Below are 24,796 nucleotides of genomic sequence, written 5' to 3' on the forward strand. Positions count from 1 at the left end.
TTGGATACTCAGTGTCAGTTCGAGTTTACAGCCACCTGCAATGAAAGCAACTCTTTCTAATCTTAATTTTATAAAGGCTGCGATTCTTGTTGATGCCTGTTCTAAAAATAAGTGTTAAACTTCTAGCTATTTCTAGAATTCTTTCTTTAAACTCTGCCTCCAAATGCTCTGTAACTTACCACCAGAATGACAGGCAATTCAGCATGTTCATGTGTTTTTTCGTCTTAAAGCAAATGCCCTTAAAAGGCTGTCTTAAACCAAGAAATAGCTGTGTATTCTCTAAATGTGATAGATCAGGCAGTGGAGGAGAAAAAAAAAGCAACTTCGCTGTTGTGCTTTGGATAGAAACTAGCAGCAAAAAACATTTGTCAGTCTTTTGTGATTTGTTATAATAGGCTGGAAGGTGCCAAATCAATGCACATTCCCTATAGAAGTGTTTCTACTTGGTTAACCAGGTTAAACCACTTAGCTCTTATTTTATTATCTCATTAGCAATCAAAAACCCATGTTTTAGGGCTCCAAGTCAATGTAGTTACATGGACAGCCCTTGAAATTTGCCAGAATCCCCTGGACTCCACTAATTGTAATTGAAGTTGGCACAAATTTGAAATAAAGGCAGCGATAAGCTGTTCTGAGTCTTGGAGCATTGCGGAGCAGAATGTGAAATGCTTGTTATATGAGGTTATTTGATCAGATTTAACCATTTTAGGGCAAAGATAATTTTGCTAGGGAGCTAAAAAATGGGTCCACATGATGACACACATTCCTCTACAAATCAGTATGAGATGCAAGTGTAATTGCACGTGAACTTGGGGTGTTGAGCAGCAGACCTTGTCTGGTGTTCATGGAAATGATCACTTGAGTCCTTTCAGTCTTTAGTTCCCTATGAAATTAAAATGAATTTTGTAAACGTAGGCTTGCTCTGGCTGTTGGCTGACTTTGCAGACAATAGTAGACCCCAGCCATCATCCCCACTCCTTCTCCACTCCCTTCCCTGGTCTTTGTCTCCATTTTTCCAGTTCATGTAGGCCTGGTACGATAGACTCTCCCAGGAGCCCTCCTCCCTTCCTCCCTGGATGATGCTGATTGCTAATGGCTTGTTTATATCACGAGTGCACTGATTGTATTTTCTGCTTTCAGAGATTTACGTTTCAACCACATCAAGGAGATACAACCTGGAGCCTTCAGGAGGCTGAAGAACCTCAACACGCTGTAAGTTCCACTCGGTGATCCTGCAGTGAAGTTATCCACTTATTACTTGTGTCAGTACTATCCCCCATAATGGCTTAAAGATGGCCTTGGTCTTTTAGTTATTTCAGCCAAGTTGTGCATATCCAGCTAAAGCTTTAAAATTCTCTCTGTTCTACCCTGGATCATGTTTCTTACCCTTTTTAATTAAATGTGCAATTTAATAACTTACATTTTGGCAATTAGCTTGACTTTTAAAAAAAAAAAATTAAAAATCCTAATGCATACGGTCACTGCCTGAGGATGTTTCAGCAGGTATAGCTTTAGAGTAGCCTGTAAAAACAGTTCTGGCTTGGGATCAAGATAGCGGAGGGATGCATTAAGATCTTTGTCCTTTCTGTGACCTCCTCAAATGCATAAACCACATTAGTTGCTCTACATGACATTGACTGAAGTGAGAGTGCATCCTTCCAGATGCCGTCTTGTCTCTATGCCTTGCCCTAGAATAAATGCCTACAACTATCCTACTGCAGCTAGGAATGGGAGTAGAAAGCAGTTCCTTCAGTCTTGCATCCCAGCCAGGGCAGGCACACTCACGTCAGTATGATCTACTACTGCACTAACAAGTTTCTTATTCTGCTCAAAGGAAATAGTGGGAGCCTTTGCTGCTTCTTGCCGCTGTAAGGCTGAGGGTTTGAAGATAGATATGAGTACATCTGCACCGTGTAGCCAAGAAGTTGAAAACAAACCAGCTCCCAAATCAGGAACAGAAGCTGTGTCAGCACAGTGCTGTGCTGGATGTAATTGGCCTGTTGAGACTCAGATCTGATTATTCGAGCCGTAACATGGCGCTAACAGCTATAAGATTTCCAGGTCCAAGCTCAAATCTCTCTGTGAAGCAAACCGGCTAGCTTGGGAACCTGCACTGCACAACAGACATGCTCAGATTTCCTGGGTTCGTACATTCGTGGTCCCAAATGGCAAGAGAAAGTCCAGATTGTTTTTTTCTGTCTGACCTTGAAAGATCTGAAGTCCCTGATCCTGTAAAGATGGCAATGCTGAAAGAAGGAAGACCTGGGCAATAAGGTATTCAGTCAATTGTAAGAAGTTGTAGGAGGAGTGGAAATACAGCAGGACTTTGTCATAGAGCCCTGTTCAATAGCTATCTTTTAAAAATTGGCATTTGCTAAAGATCGTTCCACTGTGTGGCGGGGACTGATTGGCTGACCCATGACTGCAGGATGCTTCAAAGTACCCTGGTCATGGCCCAGGCTCCTGCTCACAGGACTGGTGGTCAACTAGTAGACTGGTAGAAAACTTTATTGCCAATGATGCTGTTCATTCAGAGCACAAGAACAGCCCATATTAGTCTCTCAAACAGCACCACATGGTACTTAATTACCAAAACTAATAGAGAGAAAGGATACTTTGGATGGATTTCGGTCATTTGAGATAGGGTCAGATGGGGTGATAAATGTGAGTAAAATATCTAGAGAGAAAATAGAGTCTGAGTCCGTAGGGTTTTACCTTATCACAAAGCTCTGCTGAGGCATCTTGATCTCCAGACCTGCTCTTCCACCCCTGAAGCTCTCCTGAATCGAGAAAACAAACCGTTCCAAATTATGTCATCTCTGTGAGATGCAGACAGATGTTTGGCAGACAGCTCGGCAGGACCGCCAGGCTAGTTTCAGCCGAACCCTGGGGAAACTAAGGATGCTGGCAGGCCTTCACTTGGAGAGATGCTCCACCCAACCTGCGGAGCCTTGTAAGAGATCCCAGTTCCTGCCCTGCCAGTGCCTTGGTCTAGGCAGGTCCCTGCCATCTGCAAGACTTCTGCTTCTGTCTTTCTGACTCCTGCCACTCTGTTTACAACTAGATATAGATACACAGCCTGGCTGAGGTGGAAAGACCTGTCTCTCTACAATACCTGTTCATGCCCCATGAATTTGTCCCATTCTTTTTGCTTTCTGTCTCCACACCCTCCTGGACAGGGACATAATGACAGCAATCCCCTGAACAGATCCTAAAGGGAATAGGCATGAATGTCCCCCCTAACATCCCTAATCTCATGATTACGGATGCTGGGGCAGTAAGAGGAATGTGTTTTGCACAGATGGTGGGCAGGCTCCCCTGCTCTCCCTAAATGGTGTCCTACAGCCATCGTCAGAGCTGGAATACTGGACTAGGTGAAACACTGCTCCAACAAAATACTGCATTTTTATATTTGAATTCTGAAAATCAACTGGTTTTGCAGATGAAACCTTTCCATTTAGATAGTACTTCATATGCTTGGTTGGATTTCCTGGTTTGGCCAGCAAACTGGAAAAATCAGTTATTCTCACACTCGTAGTAGTTAACTCCCACGGATGAAGAGCTTGATAACTGAATGAAAGAATGTCAGACCTCGCACTCTTAAAGCAAATTTCTCTCCAGGAACTTTTGTTTTTCCAATTCCCACATCAAAACTGACAAGAGCTGAAGAATTTGCTGATGTTTCTTAGATGGTAAACTTTTGCCTGAGGACTCATAGAGGTCTTCAAGTGATAAAGAGAATAAATCCTTTAAAATCCCTGAGAGACTTGCTGGGAAAGTTTGGCCAGAATATTTGAAGTGAGAGGTTTGGAGGACAGAGTAGTTCAGGTTCCATATGCAGAGCTCTGAGCTTGCAGCTTTCTGCCATGGGACTTAAATAAGTGTTCCTTAAGCAAATAAGTGCTTTTAAAAGAGCCTTTTCCTACAATGCTTTGGCCCGGCAGAGGAAGGGCAGCAGATTCTGATGAAGCTTCTGTTCTGCATCTCCTTTTGGGCAGGATGGCTGTACTATATCCAAGTTTGACAGTTTATAAACCACCCTGATAAGGAAACCTTTGTCACCCGCGTTGGATGCAGGGAGGTGGGCTGTGAGACTGACAGAAGAGGAGCCTGCCATGAATGTCCAGTGGGGCTTTTCAACAGTTCAACCCTTCCCCTGGCTCTGTTCTCTTCTTTTCTCTACCTGGTGTGGAGATTTGATAAATTACAGAGCACTACTTTAAAATTAAAAACAAGAGCCCTGTTTGTCTGTGGAAGAGATACAGTCATTATATGTGTCTGACTGGGGACTCCTGGTACAGCACCACAGGTAATAAGCAATTATCCTAAATGCTACACCACTGGGAGCTTGCTTGTCAGCCGTCTGCAATATTGTGTGCATTGAAGAATTCCTCTTGGGCTAAATGTCTTAGACTTGTAAAGGTTTCCTCATCACTTCCTATTGCCTCTTCTCAGTTCCCATGCAGATGTTGGTGTCAGGATCTCCTCTGTGTATTTTTAAACTCTTAATATGTCCCCTCAGTAAAAAAAAAACAGGGTAGCAGGGAGAGGGAGAGGAAAAAACTCTTGTATGCCATCCACAAAATACCCACAGCTCCTCAACAGCTGTTTCGCTTGAGCTTGCCAACGCCAGCCGCATCACTTAACCCACCATTAGCTCACAGCAGGTGGTGGACTGTGGAAGAGAGCAAACACATGGCGAGCCCGTGGTGAGGCATAGCGTCTCATTGCTTTCCAGTCTTTGCTCCTTTAGGTCATCTTTGGGTGGGGATGGATGACGACACCCCTTGCATGACTGTCCCCTTACGTGTTTCCACAGGAGATCAGCACCCTGCCATGTTGACCCAACTGGTTGATTGCTGTATTTTCAAACCAAAGCCATCACAACCAAATGGTTGCTGCTACTTGAGTCTTTCCAGCATTGTCTATAGAAATGTCCAGCCCTGGGACCAAAGCACTATTTCTTAACTTCCCCAGTATGTATTTTGTTCTGCCTGTGGCATGGGCACCCTAGAGAATAGGGACTCTGCGGAGACCACATCGTGATACGTGCTTCTGCTTGTACGTTTGCCCTGTTAATGTTATTGCTCACATCATAGTCCTCTTTCTGCTTAGGTGAGAGCAAAGGGCACTTCTGGTGAACTCTGCAGCTCTCCTTCAGATGCCGCTTATAAAGGGTTTCAGGGTGAATGACAGGAGTAACGTGGAGGCTATGTCTTGAACCCTCTAGTAGCTCTTGAGAGAATGTGTTCCTGTCAGCAAGGAGGGGATGTCGGAGCTTGCTTGGATCTCAGAATAGAAGTTTCTCCCTCAAATATGGGGAATGGCTATTCCAGATCATTCTGTCAACAAGGGAGAATGCATGGCTGAATATTAAACTCACATTTTCTCCCCCTTTAAATACAGTACGTGATGATTTCTATTAATGAGGGGAGGAAAAAAATAGCTGTTGTGTCACAACGACTGTAGCATGTGGTTTGTCAAACAAAAAGAAGAAAGAGTACACGGTTTGAGTCTGAATTCTGTACTGTCACATCATTTAATACATTCTTCAAAACAGAAAACGACTCATTTAATGCAACTTAAGCCTGTGCTTGGCAACCCGGAGAGAGGGTGGGGAAGGAGAAGGGAGGGGTGGTCGGGACATAAAACCTAAAGGAAACTGAATGTAAAGTGTTCTCTTACTGAATCTGGGCCAGATCTCATGGTGCTTGTATATCTCAAACCTCCCAGAAGAAATTCTCAGGAATAAAACCTGTATGATTGAGTCCACCTACTCATTTGGAGCCCAGTTCACCAGCTGGCACGAAGGGGAATGCCACATCATTTTGCTATCTTTTGATAAACTCCAGGAAACGTACTTCTAATACTTTTAATTTAGCTTGTTTTGCTACAGGGTATACTTAAGACGTGCATCAATAACGATCTTTCCAGCTTCTGTCTGCCAGAGCATTTATTCCCAGCATATATGGTTAGCAGTAGGTCTTAGCTTTCAATCCTCTTTAACATTAGCAGGAATTTGGGCAGTTTGCTGTTTGATTGTTGTTTGATCAATATCCAGGTCACGGCAGGATTTTGCACACTCCTCTGCCGGGGTGAATTGCACAGAAGTCGAGGAGTAGACAGCTGTGCACAAGCCATCTAAGTCTTTCAAGGAGCCAGATGTGCTGTCTTGTCTATGGATTTCTCTGAAAGCAGCATTTTGGAATGTGTAGACTATGGTGGACTTCATAAATTATCTCACTTTTGAGTTTTTTCCAGGACATATCCTTCTATTACAATGGGGAATCCTGAGACAGGAAACAGAGATGGCTTCTTCCATACGCGTTTTAACCTTTAATCGGGCAATGAACAAATTCTTAAGTGTCAGACGATGAGATAAGAGGCCTGTGTACTGCATGCCATCTGAACTTCCAGAATTTGTCTTGTTTGGCTTGGACCACTGATTACACCCCCTTGAACTGTCCTAAATAGCCAAGACGACAAAACGCACTAGGTTAATGCTTCTAAATAGCACCAAAGTGCAGTCAGACAACAGGTTGCAATTTGAAATCCCCCCTGGACTTCAGTCCTCTTCCGAATTCATTGCATTAAAGGGTCAGCGAAGGAGTCCCGACCATCGTGGTGCGTGAGGCTATTGGCGTGACCCTGCCTCCAGGACCTGCTCGCCTGGTTGTTGTCTTGTGCCCGCTGTGAAACGGGTGGCCGATGCCAGCTGCGTGGCAGGGGACAGGTGCTCACGTCCATGGGAATGATGTCGGAGCTGGCACCCGTCTATCAGCCCATCTAGCGTCCTCAGAAGTGGGGCCAAGGATCAGATAACAGAGAACAAGCTGCCTTCATCCTCCTCTGGCTGAAGATGAAAGCGTGCTGATAGAGGGCAGGGAAGGAAGCGTGCACGGTTGGTGCCTGTGTTGTCTTTGTCCTGTGGGTAAATAGACAAAAGCCCTCTCCCGCGCTGCTCTCGAGCAGTTATTTCCAGTCCTTGGGTGTTCAATCATCAAATAAACCTTTGGGTTGGTGTTCAGGGGCTGTATTTCCACTCAGCATATCTGGCTGTCAAAGCAGGATCGTGTGTTCCAAGGACTTGACATCATTTTTGCATCCTTATGAGTGAAATCGGGTTGTTTAACCTCAGCCGTGTGTATCGAGCCATTGCTTCCAGCTGTGCAGAAACTTTGCAGCAACTTTCTGCCTTAACCTCTTCGGGCTGCTTGTCCACAACCCTGGCAACGTGCAGTTTGATAGTGGTACCCACATCCGTGGTAGCAGGGTAGCTAATCAAGAGAGGATGGTCAAATCAAGGGTACTGAGATTTTTCTCAAACCCTTATTGTTCTGACTTCCGAAGGTTTCTTTGCACTCGAGTTTCTGAAGTGCTTTTTGGACCCTTAATGTAATACTCCACCTGAGAACAAGCTGGTGGAAAGCTGGTGTGACTCAGGTGCCTGGCGGTAAGTTGCGAAGGTGCCATAACAGGTGTGTGTTTCTGACACCTTTTATCTTTGCATCCCCAAGGCGTTTGATTTTATCTTCATCTTCTTTTCCCACACGTCTTCTTCCATTTCTCCCCACCTCTTCATCTTTTCTCTCCATCCTTTACCTGTACAAACTATTCTTCCCAGGAAGGGACCTTTGCTTGTAGTGCCAGAGGCTGACTGATGCGCTGCCTACCCTATTTTCTCCAGCAAAGGGGAGCAGAAGATCAGGCTTCTGGGACTGCTAGGAAAGTGCTGAACTGTCTTCTCACCTGCTGTCTGGTGGCAGATCGTTTGTGAGGAGCATAGCTACCACAAAGAGGAGCTTATAAAATAGAAAATTTACATCCAATGCACGTATTGAATTTGACCCGACATTGTAAGGTCTGGCTGCTTGCAGAGGGAATAGCAGTTTTTCCTGCAACACTAGAAAAACAAATCTTTGCAGTACACAGTCACAGCTCTCCTTTCCATCCACATCTCCATTTAAGAATTTTAAAAATAAGTGTAGCCACTGAAATCCTTGCTCTGCGATATTCAGCTATAAGCCCCACCAGCTCTGCGGCCGCAGTGAGGTTTGCCAGATCTGAACATCAGTGGGATACCACGGTGAAAGACCCACAGGAGTGCGGTTGGGCAGCCACGATGAATAGTTAAACGTCGTATATTAAAGAGCTATTTATAAGTGATTTATTTCGTTTTCTCGGTGTTGGGCTTGGCAGTGGTTGCAGAAGAGGTTTTTGTAGCGTTCAGCTGCATGGTTACCGCTGTTGCAGACAGCATGGTTATTACAAGGTTGAGCTGTGTTTCTCGTCATTGGCACGGGCCATCATTTGCATGCACAGTCATGGCAACTGCACATACAAGTCGGAGATTGCTTGCCAATACGATGTTGTCCATAGGTTTTGTATTAAAATCTGGCAAAAGGCTCTCTAGATCGAAAGAGGCTGTCTCTGAATAGCCTCAGGAGTCAGATCTGTATTTATTTATTTTTCATGTGCACATATTTGTATACAAAGTGATTAGAACAAAGCATTACCATTTTGTAACTCCCATAACTCCACTGTGAGCTGGTATTTTAAACTGCATTTGTACTCTTAAAAACTGGCTCTGCACGCCCCTGGTCACACGTTGTTGAACACAACTATGCACCTTCAAAAACTGTTGTGGTTGTACAAGACTGGCAACAATGATTTAATTTCTCCCTCTCCTCCACTTCCTTCTACCTGTCTCCCTTCCCCTCATCCCTTTCCTGGCCAAAATTGTAACTTTGGGGTGAAAAACACTGTGGCAAAAGGTAAAGAAAAGTCTTTGAACGTTGTACGTATTGGAAGCACTTGGCACCTCTGGGTGAGAAACCTTCTCATTGACTTAGCTGGTCTTTGATCTGCTAACTCCTTTAAATCTTAAACTCTGTGAAACATGAGCTCAGGATTTTTCAGTGGGTATCCAGGAACAGAAATACCACAAGTCTCACACGTGCTGAATTCACCGGTTGTGTTTTTCTTTCTTGATTTGAACAGGCTGCTGAACAATAATCAGATAAAACAAATTGTGAGAAGATCCTTTGAAGATCTGGAGAACCTGAAATACCTGTGAGTTGGTAGCTCAGTAATTTCTTAACCTCTTTGAAATTTAACAACCCGCTTCTAATGTTTGCCAGTCAAGGATGTATTTTCTGTCCTCAGAATTTCTGGATGTTCATGTCACAGCTATAAAACATTGCCCTTGAATCGAATCAGCAAACTCTGCTTTGGGTTGAGGTTCATAGCTGTTTCCTGTGTCTTTTTGAAACACAACTGCTGGTCGGTTAGCCTAATGCTTTTTTCTTTCTCTCCTTTTGAAAGCTACCTTTATAAAAACGAAATTCAGAGCATCCAGCAACATGCCTTCAACGGGCTCCGTTCTCTGGAACAGCTGTAAGTACAAATGAGCCTTGTTTGTTGCTGAAGGTGATGTGCGTAAGAGCTGATTTATTGGCTCCTCTGACCCAAGCGCTGTGTTTCCAGTAGAGGAGAGTACCAGACACTTAGCAAGGAGTAGGATGAGGCTTCTACTGTTTTATGATCCAGCTTTGCAAGACTACCCCGGCTTCATTTGAAAACAGCTGGTCCCAGTACTGATTTTGGTTAGTTAACGCTGATGTCTCTTCCTACTGACGTCCCGTATGTTTTCTCCTGACCTTGAACCTCTGGAGCATAGGAAGAGCCCAGCTGTGCTTCTGATTCCCTTTACATCCAAGAACCTTAGGGTGGGAGGAGATTGGGGTCTGTAGGATGGCTTGAAGCAGAAGGCAGCTGGCCTGCTGTGTTTATGTCTGCTGAGATTCCTGGAGCAGAGAGTAGGATCTGGCCTTTTGCTTGAATTGAGGGTGCTGGTCGAGTTTTTCTGTTATCCAAACCTTTGCTGAAGATGAACGGATGAAGTGCAAGGTGAGAGCTGGGGCAGCAGGATGTTTGTGGGAGCAGTGGTGGTGCTCGCATGCTGTAAAGCATCTGGAAATTCCAATGGGGGGAAGATGATGGATCCAAACAAAGTAATGACCTTCCCTCCAAGCTGTGTGGCACTCTGGGATGAAAGGAGTCTCACGTGTTTTCCTGGCAGCTGGAGCCCATCACAGTGACACTCTAGCAGTCCTTATTTGCTCCCCTTCTGTGTATTGCAAATCTGTGTGGTTTATTCAATCAAAGAAGTTTTGTTTTGTTTTTTGACCCTTAGTGCTCCATGCTCAAGGTGAGATGGGAAGACTGAGATCTGACTCTTCTAAAGTGTCTTGCTAAACTGGGATTGGATTTTTCATGCCAGGCGTTGTGATATATTATGTGCATGTGTGTAAATACAAGTGTGCATGTGGAGAGAGTGTGAGCGTGGCTATTTGAAGCATAGGAATTATTTGCATCATTGGAGAACAGGAACCAAAGGTGAAACCTTTCTAATTCATGGATTATTCCCAGCGGCAGCGTTTATAGGGTTGGAACATAACTAAGGATTTTGCTGTAAAAGGGATAGGATCCAGCTTGTTCTCCAGGCTGACAGCAGAAGTGGACAGAGTATAACAGGAAGTTTCAGGCAAGCTTAATAATAGGTGTGCTACCAACCCTGTGTACAATATGGTTTTTCATCAGCCAGCTCAGCAAGGATGCCTGGGAGAAAACATAGGAAGCAGATACCGGCTCAGCCGTGCTTTGAGGGGAGATGATGCTGGCCACAGTGATATTTTAACAATAAGCGTTCCAGACTTGATGTCACGAATAAAAGAAAAAAACCCAACAAAACCAACAAACAACCCGCTGAAAGTCCCATCTGTTTTCAATCTCAGGCAGGCGTGGTTCCAAAAGAATTAGCTTTGCTCAAATCCTACCCCGTTTTCCTGTACCCCACAAGCCAGCTTTTCAAGAAAAAGTATAACCCGATTGATGGACAGTATCAGATGCTTTCCTCAAGGACCAAAGCAATGACAGCAGACATGTGAGACTCATTAAAGCACGTATGTCTCTCCCCACTGTTGCCCTCCAGTGCAGAATCTGAGTCACCGTCTCTTGGTTTGCGCTCTGATAGTGGACCATTTATCATGAATCCTTCCATTACGAATCAAACAGCCATGTGGCAGCTTAGGCAATTATTTCTCAACGCATTCAGCTACAATAGCAGAATGAGTATTTGTAGATCTGTGATTAATCAGTGTCTGCCGTGAAATTTATGCCTGTGTAAAAATAAGGGGAAAGAGTTTAGGCAACTTTGAAACCATACCGAAACGCATCTAAAGGTCAGGAACACATCAGTTATGCCAGTGAATGTCACAGCTAATGGGAACAGGGAGTCTCAGGTATCGTGGGGTGTTGCTTTGCAGATCCCAGGTTTCCTTTGCTGATGGCAAGGGGTGACCTGGGGCAGAGCAGAAGGTCTCCCAGGACTCTGGAATAGCAGGTCACACTTGAGATTGTAGTGGAACTAAAAATATTAACCTGCATTAGCAAGAGCTGGGCTGTTCACGTTAATGTGCCGTTTAGATCCAAGTGTTACAACTGACTGAACTGTCTCTGTCTTTGGAGACTGTACCTTCCCTCTGCAGAAACAGAATAGCCTGACGGCAGCTGTTCCCAGATGTTTCTGCTCTTGCTGGATGGATGCACGTGCTGGGAGCCCCTGTTAGAATCACAGATAAATGCAGACTGGAAGAGACCTTTGGATGTCTCCAGTCCCACCTTCAGCAACAAGCAGGACCAATTTCAAAGTTTTATCAGGTTGTTCAGGGCCTTTTTCTACAATTTAATTCTCAGCAAACTCAGGATTCCACTCAGAACTGTTGCAGTTCCTAGGCTGGGAACAAGTGCCTTGCAGTAAGGCTATTTCTTCCTCCCTGACAATCCAAGGATGTGTTGGGGACTAGGGGAAAGGCAGGGAAAATTCCCATATGGTGCTCAGATAGGAGCAGCTGCTGCTGGCTTTCCATGGGCAACGGTTTCATCCTGGCACTTAACAGTGCAACAGGCAATTCACAGTGATGGTGGTGGCCTTAGGCTTCAGGGAAGAGCAGAGCTGTCCTCCTTTCTGTCTGTGTTTTAGCTTATTAAGAGAGAGAGAAAATAATTGACAGGATAGGGAAAAGCCAGCGTTGGTTACTACATTTGCACGTGGAAAGTGGATGCACTGAAGTGGATGCTGGCTTCTCAACATCTGCCCTGAGATGTGTGGTGACCAACTGGTGGGCATTGGTGGATTGATCTGGAAATATCTTCTGTCTTTTAAATTGCAATCTGTAAGCCTGCCCTTTGTGATTTTCTGTGTGACAGCTACCTGCATTTCAACAACCTGGAAAGTCTGGAGTCGGAGACTTTTAGTGACCTGCCTAAACTTGAAAGGCTGTAAGTAAAGATGGGACCTTTCTTGTGAGTAAGGGGGTGAGGAGAAGGGGAAAAAAACCCCTTTTTTTTGTGGAACAGTTTCAGTAGCATGAAGTGTGATCTTCAAAATGGAGGGAAATGCAAAAAGAAGCATCCTTGAAGAAGGAGATTTTACATACTTACCAAGTAGAAAGGTTACTGAGAATATGAAGGGAATTTCCCATGTTGTGTTATGTTCACGTTTCCACTTAAGTAGGGGTAAATCTGCAGAAAGCCCTACCGCTGGCCAAGCCAACTGAAATTTTACTCTGACCATAAGGTCAACATTAGTCACTGTTGGGCAGTGCGTACAAAAAAAAGCGGGTGGAAAAGGAAGAAAGTCAGAAGAAAGTCTAACAAGAAAAACACGCGTCCTTCTTGAAAGCAGTTAGGAAACGAAGTCCTGTGTCTCTCGCTCCCCAGGATTACTTCTAGTAGTAATGTAGCCCCTACAACAAAAGTTAACACGGTGGTTCCCACTCCATGGTGAAACCAACAGACCCTTCTATGCTGCATGGAAATGTGCCTTATATCCGTACACGCTAGGCAAATAAAATCATGGTATCCAAACACCCTTAGGAAAATTCAGACCTGGATCAGTACACCACGGCTGATCTCAGTCGCTGTATTTGATCCAACAAAAATTCTGGATTTAAATTTTAGAGGAGGGTTTGTCAGCATCCAAGCTGGGCAACTAGGCTGAACTTGCATGTACATGTGTGTATGCAGACATTTGCACACAAGCTGTACTCCTTTTGTATTTCTTTCCTGTTCCACTCTCTACGAAAATTGCTTCCTATCTTTTATCAATGGTGTCTTATGAGTTTTAGATGTAACTGGCATAAGTAAATTTCCCCCTCCCTTATGGGAATGGGGAGTTAATTATCCCATCTTGGTCCCCACTGATGCATTTTAGTGCAATCAGGGGTTTTTTTTTCTAAGAACTGGGGAGTCTTATCTGTGTGCTAAGACTTGGGAAGTGACAATTTATGTTGGCTTTGTTCAGAGGTAAGCCCGGCTTAGGCTGTTGTTGTCTGAATTAGATTTACTCGTGGATTTGGGTTAATAACTGCATTGAGTCTAGGGCATGAGTTGTCTAGCATCTTCTACTGGAGCCTTACTTCAATGGCTGCCCTTGTAAATTGCCATATCTCCTGCAGGGGAGAAAAGAAAAGGTGTCTTCTAAACTGGAGCTGACCCAGGCACAGAAAGCATAGGGTGGGTCCAGTCTGTGGGGATTTCGTGCCCTTTCTCCTCCCTTTGCAGCACATGAAGCAGATTAACGTTAAGGTTCCAGTTTAAACCTGTTACATCACATCTTGAGTCACCATTTCCAGTCCACACCCGCTCTCCGCTTTGGTGTATTGCATTGCACTTGCAAATGAATGAAATCCCTGTAGCTCATGGAAACAAACACAGTAAATTTAAAAACTAAGCTCCGTTTTGATGAGTAGCCTTTGTATTTAAACTGAGTTTTGACCTGGGATGTTATCATCCATGTAGTGCAAATACTGAATAATGTTTTGGCATGGGTTCTCCCGTTGCAGATTCTTGCACAACAACAAGATTTCCAGGATTCATCCAGGGACATTCTCTCAACTGGAATCCCTCAAACGGCTGTAAGTAAAAAACATTGCCTGCAAAGAGCAATTGTTTATCTTTGATCAGATGGCCAGGACCTGAGGAAAAATGTGCCTGGTTGGCAAAGCTTTTAGTTGTTGCACTTCTAAGGCCACTGCTAAGTTTATAAAACAGTTTTGATTGGACATGAGAGCTGATTTAACCAGTTAGTAGTTTCTTCATGCTAGTGTCTAATTATAATCTAACTATAATCTGCTTACAGCTCAATAACGCCACAGGAATGAACATTCCTGGAAGGTCCTCACAATGATTTGAACCCATAAAACATCCTTCAAAAATGTAGGAACTCAAGGTCACATATATGACCTTGATCATGTCTTCAGATCAGTATCTAACATGGCAGGAAAAATCAGAGTCATAAAAGGAAAGGCTTTTTTTCTACAGATTGAAAATACTCCAAGGAGTGCCCAGGTGCACGATTCTCCTCCCATGCAGGAATACCCTGGTGTGTTGTTCCCACATAACCTGGCTGTCTCTTAAGCTTCCTTGCTTGCTTAAACCCTGCAGAGATTTGCTTTGTTTGTCTTTTATGATCTCTGGAAATAAGTTCTATGATGCGTTTTGGGGAAAAAAAAAAAGCAAAAGCTAAAGAATTTTGGTGTTCTGCCATGCTTTTAAACTGCAAGAAAATAATGTGTTTCTCACTGCAGCCCTCTGTGATTTCTGCAAGCAGGTAAAATGCTTCGCTTTTCTTTAACAGGGAATAACTTGTGAAATGTTGTCTGTATGTGTCAGAGAAAAAGGTGGGGTGTCTATAAAATGCTCTATCATGGCCTTGTGTGAAATCTCACATTCTCAAATGTTTGTCCCTGAAAACATTTGACCTTTCTTCCATGTTTTTTTCCGATGGCCCAGACCCATCTATTGTAAAACTGTCAGTGGGGAAGGAGGCATAAACTAATCCCCCTATAGTCTTTATTTATCCTTATGCATAGCACTGCACAGAGGAATGAGGTCAGTGGAGGGAAAAGCATGGGTGCGCTGGGAGGTCACTGGTGCTCCATACGGTACGTTGCAGTAATAAAAGTTCTTATAGTTTGCAGAAATGCTACAACCTCTAGCAGCTGGTCACAGAAAGAGATTGATCCGATGCACACTAAAATCAAGGGGGAGTTTTTTGGAGCTAAGAGTGAAACAGAATGGAGAGCTCTAACAGAGGCAGTGTTATCTGCCGTTCTTAGAGAATTCAGTAAAGGTTGAAATCTCCATCCTGGGGGAAAACCCAGTATTTCAGTGTCTCTCTTTGCCTTACATTAAGCCAAAAATGCATAATCCAGTTTAACAGAATAATTTTAATTTGAAACTGGAATGAGTGATGGGTAACGTTAGTTTTTCAACGAAATCCTTCTGACTTGGTTAAGCATCCTATATGACCATTGTGGGAATGAAATATCTCACATTTTCATTTGGGATATAATCAAATGCAGGGAAAACCAGCCAAGTGATCTTTCACTGCTCTTCCCCTCCCGTGTCCCGGAGAAGGAGGCAGCAGTCAGAGGCTGGGCAATGAACTGCCTTTTCCCCGGTCTTGCAGGCGGCTGGACTCCAACGCCTTGCTTTGCGACTGCGACTTGATGTGGCTGGCTGAGCTGCTGAAGAAATACGCTGAGCAGGGCAGTATCCAGACAGCCGCCACCTGCGAGGCTCCTCGGGACCTGCACGGGCGCTCCATCGTCACCTTGACCGCCCAGGAGTTTAACTGCGGTGAGCGAGGTCAAACCCCTCCACCGGCCACCCTCAGCCCGTGGAGTTGGGCTTTGGTCTGGGAATTGTGTCCTTCACCCCCTTTCCTCCCTCTTTCCCGTCCTGGCATCCTGCTTTCTCCCTCACTTTTACTGCTGAAATGGCAAAGTCCCAGTGGGGTCACAGGAGTTATCAGGATAATGCAGAAAAAGCTGACGGTCGTGGGCGGGTTGAAGACAGCTCTTTTTTGGCTGGCAGTTAGTTGTCATCTTGGTTTTTAGATAGAGTAGGGCCAGGAAAGGACCTGCTGCGGTCGGTGGCTAAACCAGCAACCAGAAGAAATGTCCCGCGTTAGGCTGAACAGAAGGGGAACACTGGGAGAGCTGCAATGGCTGGAAACGCAACTGAAAACCTAAGCAAACATATAGTAGATACGTAGCTGAATGCTTTGTTTGACTGTGGTAGTGTATCGCGTTTGCTAAGCTGTTATTCTTTAAATTTAGATAATTGCTCACTGAAAAATGCCATTTTGAAATGAAAGGTTTTGTTCTGAAAAATTCTGAAGTAAAATATTTCATATAGAAAAAGACAAAACTCTGACTTTTAAGTGCAGGCATCAGCAGAGGATGGCACAAGCGTCAGCTGTGATTCCCTGATACTTCACCGCTGGTGAAGTCAGTTTGAGATGTTCCCACTCACCCGGGCCAGCTATTAGCATCCCTCCTGGATGTGCCAGTCCAGCTGTGTGCGTGGCCGTGCCAGATGTGTGAGATCAGCTGGATTTTGAAGGGCTCTCCTTTGAGTTCAGCTTTTTTCCTATGATTTTGTTATTTTTTTCAAAATCTTGACCACTTCACAGCTTAATTGAGGGCACAGCCACGCAAAGAATTGAACTGGCACAAAAGGGTCTGTAACCTCAAGGGAGGGGGGAATAGGAAGGGTCTAGAGAAAGCAGCTGGGACACATGGAGTGGGACCCGCTACAAGTGGATGTGGCACACAACGAGCTGTCCCCGACACACAGCCGGTGCCATGGTACAGCCGTTAATGTAAATTGGTTCTGGTTGAGGCATGGGCGCACAGTGGGATGTCTGTCAAATGAGCCAGAGCACCTGGTGGGAAGATTTTGCTGGCATTAGGCTTTTACGCTGGTATTGTGCCAGCTGGGAAAGACAAATGATGCATAATTCAGCGTAAAGCTCTAATGATGCAGGCAGCTGATATCTGAGTCAGTACGAAGCCTGCTGGCATCAAGTTAACCCACCACTTTTTAGCAGATGTGAGCCAGCGGAGCAAATCTGCACTGGGTCAGCATTTTGTACCAACGGGCTGCGGTGGGTTTGGTCCTGGAGTTGCCATTGGGGATAAGTTGCCAAGCCATTAAGTTGCGGTCTAAGGAGTAAGGGCACAGACTTTCCACTGGAGAAGGTTCTCAATCTTATGAATAATCCAGCTGGTTTTACTGGATTACTGGTGAGCACACAGATTGTTAGACGGGTAAGTATTCTTCTGAATCAAGATCAAGCACTCCAGACCATGTACATAAATTCCTTCCTATTTTAGCACATCCTTTAAATGTTTAACTTGCTTAGTGCTTGAGTACATCTTAAAGTGAAGCACATAGTGAAAGGCTTGGCTGAATAGGGATCGGCTGATGAATTAGGGGCGTAATGAATGAAATCCTGTTGAAAGGGAAGTAGCGTGATTTGCAGAGGGCTGGCTCTGTGTGATTTGCAGAGAGCTGGCGCTACGTTCAGATGGAGCAGGCAGTTGCTGAGAGCAGCAGGCTGCCAGGGGCAGAAAAATAACCCAAGTGAGGGTGCCGCTGACTACTTCACTTATTTTGGGGGAGATGGGGACCAACTTTTGGGGCAGCTATAGTGAACCAGTGTACAGCCAGGTCTGTTTTTTCTCAGTGCTGCCTGGGGCTGTGCGGGGAGCTGATCCACTGCCCAACATACTGGCAATAGAAACAGCCACTTCGATTCTCCAGGGCTTTTAGCAGGCTCAGATGAATGATGCTGTTCCCTCCCTGATGTCATTTTTGCTGATGTTGGTGAGAAGTCCTGGGGTGGCTCTGAGTTGTGCCTAGCGATCTGCCGGTGCCTGCTTGCTCGGGGGTTGCAGGATGGGTGTTGCGTTACCCACTACACTCCGGTTGGGCTGTAGATGGTTTTGTGCTGCTCTAGACTGGGTTGTGTTAAAACGGTCTTTTGCAGAGAGGCCTCGCATAACCTCACAACCCCACGATGTCGACGTCCTCTTGGGAAACACAGTTTATTTCACCTGCAGGGCAGAAGGCAACCCAAAGCCTGCGATTATTTGGCTGCACAACAAGTAAGTCGCACACAATGAGCCCTGGGGTAGCAAAGGTTTTTCAAGCACCAAGCTCTTCAGTTAGTGCCTGTAATTACAAAAGCCGTTTCACGCAACGTAAAAAAAAAAAAAAAAAAAAAAAGAATGGGTATTCCATGGGTTGTATTTACCTCCCTTTTAAGAGCATTCTCTGGTGACCATGTAATCCAAGTGGTGTTTTCATCTGCATTTGAAATATTTCGTCTGCATTTGTAATGGATTCCAAGAGCTTATAACTTTCCCATAAATGTATTCTGCAGGCTGAAAGCAATTGTCTTTTGATCAGAAAAAGAATAAAACTAGTATTTCATGTTGCTCTAAGCCACCATGCTTGCCATTTATTAACTGCTGAAATGCTTCTAGTCTCTAGGTTTTTCTCACTAAAGGCCTAGTGTGCTGGGAGAATGGCTTTTTTTCAGAGGGAAAAATCACTGTGCTCCGCTGAAAGACAGACCTTGCAAAGCAGTGTATAGATTATCATTCTATACAGCAACGCTGAAAAAATATACGGCTATGCTAGTTGCTGATGCGTTTCTGGGAAATGCTGCACAATAAAATATTCTGTGCTCAAGCAGTCGCCCACTGTGGAAGTGAAGTTACTTTGCTGCTTTACGAGCTTCTTGTCTGTGGGAGCCTGAGTAGGGCTTGGTTATTAATAAAAATGATCAATGTATGCTTCTTCAGCTAACTCCCCACCAGGCAGAGTTTCAGCGCAGAGCAAAAGTTTATGGCTGAGTTAAGTCCCCCTGGAAGGAAGGTTTTGTTAGGGAAATGCTGGCAGGCTCCCAAAGATAGCATTGTAAGAGGGGTAATGATAATAAATGTTCCGCAAACGAGATACGACTAGAGTGAGGAGACATCAGGGGAATTAAATAAATGCCCAGCAAGCATATTAGTTTGCATAGTGGATTCAGCCTTTGTCCTAGGGGGAGAGAGGTCCCTTCTCCCCTTTCAATCGTCTGCAGCCATCCAAGATTCCTTCATGCTGGGACAAATGGGATGCAGCAGCGGGACCTTCTGCCGCGGGCTGGGATCCAGGAGTCGCAGGTCATTGTAGAAAGAAGGAAGATGTTTCACAGCTCTCGGGTTGGGTTGGAGTCCAAGCTGTGTTGGGGTCCCATGGTGACTTACTCAGAGCTTTTTTTGCCCCCCTGAGGCCTTTGAGCCCGTACTAATAGAAATGGCTGCACGCAGTAACAATATTAATTCATTATTATATTTACACTTAGTAAATAACGAGAACAAGCTTTCCAGGCCCAGACGCCCTGACAATAGCAATGATGCTATTGCATGGGAACAGTATGCTCTCCTGATGGGCTGTAAATGTCGTATGTAATCAGTGGTGAGAGAAAAAGTAGCTCACCCAGGGAGTAAATCAGAGCTGGAGCTGAAGTTCAGTGCTGTAAATCATAACTCTTGCTATAAATTTCATGAAGTCTCAGAATAGCTCCAAGGAACACCAACTTGCAATGCATGCAAAGCCCCACCGCTCCTCCAGCAGCTCGGGGCAAGACCACCAGTCTTTACTCCTTTGAGATTTTGCCTGTTTGTGGCTGTTTTTCAGTAATGAGATTGACATGAAAGATGACAACCGCCTGAACCTGTTGCAAGACGGTACCTTGATGATCCAGAATACCAAGGAGTCGGACAAAGGCGTCTACCAGTGCATGGCCAAGAACATAGCTGGGGAGGTCAAGACGCAAGAAGTCGTGCTGCGCTATTTTGGCACCCCGTGTAATTGAACCTTGTGCACCCCTTGAAGGCCCAGCTCGGGTTGGGGCTGGGAGTGGAGCTGAGTCAGAGTCAGTCCCAGCTTTGTACGTGCCAAGATGTTCTTGGTGTGCTGGGGAAGAGAGTGGCTAACAGCATAGCGTGGTCTGAGCTTTAGGGGGTTCCTTCACAGGAGTGGGAAACTGGGAGTTTAGAGACTGAAGGGAATTTGGGGCTGGGGAGGGAGTTTGGAGGCTGGGATGAATTCTGCAGCCCAGAGGTATCAAGGGTGAGGGGGACACGGGAGTGGGGATGCTCCAGCACTAAGTGACTGGGAGGGAGGAGGTGGTAGGAAGAAGTAGCGCTGGGGGACTTGCTCTCGGTGAGGATTTGGAGGTCAGGGAAGAGCCAGGTGATTGCTAGCTGGGTTGTGTGAGGAGTCCCAGCAATTTCTGCCCATAACCGAGCAGGCAGCAGAGCTTCTGGTTTCTGAAGCACTCGTTTCCTTCCAGCCAAGCCCACTTTTGTGATCCAGCCGCAGAACACTGAAGTGCTGATTGGGGAAAGCGTCACCTTGGAGTGTGGGGTCTCTGGGCACCCCCACCCTCGCATCAGCTGGACCCTTGGCACAGGCTCTCCTTTACCGCAGGATTCCCGTTTCGCTATCACCAGCTCTGGAGGACTCTTCATTCAGAACGTCACTTTCTCGGACCAGGGCCAGTACAACTGCAATGCCAGCAACACCGAGGGATCCGTCCAGGCGACAGCAAGGATCATAGTGCAAGGTGAGGAGTCCCAGGCTGACGACGGTTCTGGGATACAGTGTTCGGTCAGAGGGCTGTATTTAAGCCCTGTGACTGGTTCTGCTCCCATGAACTGAGAATTAACCTGAGCTTGCTGCCTGAGTTTTTCCTGCTGCTCAGTCATTGCTTTCCCCTCCAGATTCTCCCAGGTTTCTCCTCATTCCCACTGATCAGACAGTAACTGAGGGACAAAGCGTGGATTTCCCGTGCTCTGCTGAGGGTCATCCTCCACCCGTGATTGCCTGGACGAGGGCAGGTACTGCCTCACTTGACTCACGATTTCTTTCTCTCCCATGCCATCATCCACGGGATGTGGGTGAGAACAGCTGAGCTGATGGTCCAGGGCGATGACTTGCAGTGGTGACACTGGACAGATGGTGATCAGCACAGACCTAGTCACACTAGGAGGTATGTTGTAGATCACCAAGAACGATGTTAAGCGCTGAGGAGGGAGCCTCTTAAGTCTTTGACACACTGAGTCATCGTGTCAGAAGGAACGAGTGTGCTGGTTTTCATCGGCATGAAACCCATGGACAGCCTCGAACTTCCTCCTGCCTTCTTTGAAAAGGCAAGGTCTGGACACTCCAAGTCAGTGGATATCACTGTGTACCAGCTCTCCATCACTGTCTTGATTTGCTCCTCTCGGGGAGCATGGTGCAGAAGAGCACTGTTCACCACTGACACACCTCTGAGGTTTCTTTTAGGTTAGGAAAAAACACTTTGGGCCAACAGGTGGTGGTGAACTTTTAAAGTCTCGGGTGGTTGTTAGTGCTGGCTCCACTGAACTGATCCCATCCAGCACTTTCTGGGACAGAAGCCAATAACGCTTGGCCCAGAGGCCCTCCAACTTTTCCTTATGCTTCACAAGCCATAATTAATGGTTTAGTACTGTGGAGAATTCATGGCTATTGTATTCCAGCTTCCACAGCAATAGCCCTGATGCGGAGTTAAGAAAGACCAGCTGAAATTCTCCTCCACCAGCATGTTCTCCATCTCCTTTAACCTGTTTTCCTCCACTGCCCAGATTTCAGAAGGTATCTCTTAGAGATGTGGAAAGGAGCACAGTGACAAGAAGTAAGGTTAATAACTGCTTTGTAACCAGGTTTGCTAGGTCACTCGGCAATCCAAAGATCAACCAGGCTTTACAGTGCTTTCACGGAAGGCACGCTAAGAACAAGACAAGAGGAGGAAAAGTGATGGAGCATCGCTCATCCCAAAGCCACTTTTGACAGTGTGGGGAGGATTCAGATTCCTTTTGGTATTTAGGATGAATAAAGAGAGCTCTTATTTGGAGGAAAATGGAATATTAAAAAAAAAAAAAAGTTGCTAAACTGAGAAGTTCTAATAATTTTGTTTGGGTTTGGTAAGGCATTTTAATTTTCAATTTTTCTCCTTAAATAGAGGGAATATTGAAACAACATAGTTTCCAAACCAAAGAAAATCAAAGCAACAAATTTAAAAAGACGATGCTAAATGTTTCCATTTATTTGATTGAACAGCCAGTTTGGATAATTGAACACAGATTTGCTCTCCATCAGGTGTCACTAAATCTGCAGTTTGCACTAAGGAAAGGCTTAGGAGGAAAGAAAAAGGGTACCAGCTCCTTTCCAGTTGCTTAGACAAGACAACTCAGTTATGATCCTGGGTGTGAGAAGAGCAGCATCTGTCCTGTTCCTCACTTAGCAAGATGAAGATGGTATTTCAGGGTGGCTGATGTCATGTTGGGAAGGAAATTAAATTTTTAACCGTCACACAGATACCTCCAGTGATGGGCAGAGAAATATCACAGACAATTAACAAATCGCACTGCTTGTTTGTCCAGGTGGGCCACTGCCGAATGACCGGAGGCACAGCATCCTCTCCACGGGTACCCTGCGGGTGATGAGGGTTGCTTTGCATGACCAAGGCCAGTACGAATGCCATGCCATCAGTGCCATCGGAGTGAGGACCCTCCCGGTACAGCTGTCGGTCACCCCACGAGGTAAGCTGGTGAGGCTGTGGGAAATAAGGGCTGGCAAATGGGTTTATTAATTTAATGTTACAGTATATAACACACTGTCTGACAAGGCAGGGAATTGCCCTGGTTCCTAAGGGATGGGATTTTGCTTTTGCCTGGGAGCAGACATCTAGCGCTGAGAGCTCCATCAGTTGATGGGAAACGTTAAAGAGGTTTCCAGAGGGCCAAGATTTGTAGATTGGAAGAAGCTGCTTCAAGGTTCCTTGAAAATTTATCTGGTAGTCCAGAAAAAGTATAACCGTGGGAATGAAAGTCATCTGGTGTGGCCAGGGAACGCAATGGTATCGTTTGGCATCTGCACAAATAAACACTAGGGGAAGGTTATGTGATCAGAAATGACCTTTAACAGCCATCAGATGAGCTCTGATATCTGACCAGTTTGAGCAAAAAATGGGGCCCTTTAATATGTTGGGGAGTTGTCATTAAGAAAATGATTTTGGGAAAGGAAACAAAGGATTTTTTGTTGGATAATTTACAAAAAATTGTATTAATTAAATTCTTAGTGGTCTTTTTTTTCTATTTTTAAATTTTGGCTTTCCTACAGAATGAACTGTAAGATTCTTTTTAAAATGAAATATTCTGCAAAACAAAATGATTCCTTCTCAGGAAGATTTAACTCTGGCTCTGGACACATTTGTCTTAAACATTAGCAACCAGGTCGTAGGTTCAACCTAAATTTAGGTATTCTAAAATCAAGCCTCTGTAAAATACAAGTGACACAGGAATGCTTTCATATTTTAATTTTCTTTTTTGTTCCCATGTAAATAATCGTTCTAAATAAGCAAACATCCCTGCTTGTTCATAAACATGGCAGAATTTTACTAATGGTAGACTGGAGGGAAGGCAACTATCTAGAAACATGAAATTAGTGATGCTTCAAGCACAGAATTCACAGAATATTTTAAGACCAGCAAGATCAACATAATCATTTAATCTGACCTGACTAACACTTGCCAGAGAGCCTCATCCGATAACTCCTGAATCAATTCACGATCCTTGTTTCAGCTAGAGCATCTTTTCTAGAAAGCCTTTGAATTAACGATTTTAAATGACGGAGAACCCAGCACATTCCAACGTAATTGCCCCACAATTACAGAGACACACAGGAGCAGAAGATAATGAATGTAAATTACAGAGGACTTGGTAGAGAGACAGAGAGCACGGGTAAACTGACACCCCTTTGAAGAGCCCTTGCAACAGCAGAAAGAGCCCAGCAGCCCTGGTTTGCCCATACGGAGATGTTTTGCACACAGATTTCTCTGTTTTCTTTGATGCATTTCTTGCACTTGTGACTTTTTTTCCCCCGTGTTGCACAGTGATACCCGTGTTCCTTCATCCCCCCCAAGACGTGGTGGCAGAGACAGGCCAGGACGTTGCCATTACCTGCACTGCCCAAGGAGATCCACGGCCCACCATAACCTGGGTCAAAGTAAGAGATGATTTCATGTACTCGACAGTCACCGGCAAGCAGGAACGCTCCTCCGTGAGGGCATTAAACAACTCTCTCGTTAAATGCCTCTCCCAGCGCAACTAGTTAAATCAGTTTCTGCAATGCACATGGAAGAAATTGTGTTTGATGAAAATTTAAGGACCAACATTTCCACTGATTTGGGGTTTTTAATGGTCTAAAAGAACGGTGCTCTTTCTGAGGCTCGAAGCCTTGCAATCCACATTCCTGTTTTCTCTTGTTCTTCCTTCCAAATGAGTAACTCGAAGCCAGTGACCTTCCAGGATGTTAGAAACGCTTGATTGGCTATTCCTGGAAAAAACTGAAAATGATTTTTTTTCTAAGTAGTTTGCCCTTATTTCCAGGATTCCCAGTGGTGGAACTGGATGTTGCCGGTTGGCTCCAGCTTTGATGGGGCAAAGCCACAATCCCTCAAAATCACACTGCAGCCTGGCTGCTTTTTTCAAGAATTTATTAGATGAAGCTCTTCAGACTTTTTCCTGCTGTGCTGTAGTACCTGTGACCTTCAGTGGGACCTGCCCTGCCTTTGAGCACAGTCAGGCACAGAACAAATTAGAGGGGAAAATGCTTGAGCCTCAGTTACCCTGCGGAGGTCTCATGGGAGGTGGGCTCCAGCCAACAGTAGGAGCAGAAGAAAAGAGCCTGGTGGGAGGGCAGCAGAGTAAGCATTAGACTGGGGCAGGGCAGAAGAAAGATGGTAAGAAAACAGGCGAATAAAAAAGTAAAACCTGAAGCCACTTCTGCTACCAGCCAGGTTGAG

At 45.1% G+C, this 24,796-nt stretch overlaps 1 protein-coding gene across 4 annotated transcripts in view; it reads left to right on the top strand.

Annotated features, from left to right (window-relative positions):
• Positions 1-24,796, top strand: part of LOC115339979 (peroxidasin homolog) — a 49,493-nt gene that overhangs the window by 12,531 nt on the left and 12,166 nt on the right. For 3 of the 4 annotated variants that reach the window (XR_003922879.2, XM_030010720.2, XM_030010719.2), the window contains 12 exons: positions 1,141-1,212; positions 9,001-9,072; positions 9,325-9,396; positions 12,271-12,342; positions 13,908-13,979; positions 15,536-15,705; positions 17,903-18,020; positions 19,603-19,772; positions 20,261-20,533; positions 20,691-20,807; positions 22,374-22,532; positions 23,885-23,997. Coding sequence is in view for 3 of the 4 variants with exons in the window: in XM_030010720.2 (XP_029866580.1) it covers positions 1,141-1,212; positions 9,001-9,072; positions 9,325-9,396; positions 12,271-12,342; positions 13,908-13,979; positions 15,536-15,705; positions 17,903-18,020; positions 19,603-19,772; positions 20,261-20,533; positions 20,691-20,807; positions 22,374-22,532; positions 23,885-23,997 (1,480 nt within the window). In the remaining variant the exon portion in view is untranslated. Of the gene's footprint in view, positions 1-1,140; positions 1,213-9,000; positions 9,073-9,324; positions 9,397-10,928; positions 11,722-12,270; positions 12,343-13,907; positions 13,980-15,535; positions 15,706-17,902; positions 18,021-19,602; positions 19,773-20,260; positions 20,534-20,690; positions 20,808-22,373; positions 22,533-23,884; positions 23,998-24,796 lie in introns of those variants that run through there. The other variant, XM_041122107.1, reaches the window with a different exon arrangement.

Source organism: Aquila chrysaetos, chromosome 3 (assembly GCF_900496995.4).
Source record: "Aquila chrysaetos chrysaetos chromosome 3, bAquChr1.4, whole genome shotgun sequence".
NCBI classification, from domain to species: domain Eukaryota; kingdom Metazoa; phylum Chordata; class Aves; order Accipitriformes; family Accipitridae; genus Aquila; species Aquila chrysaetos.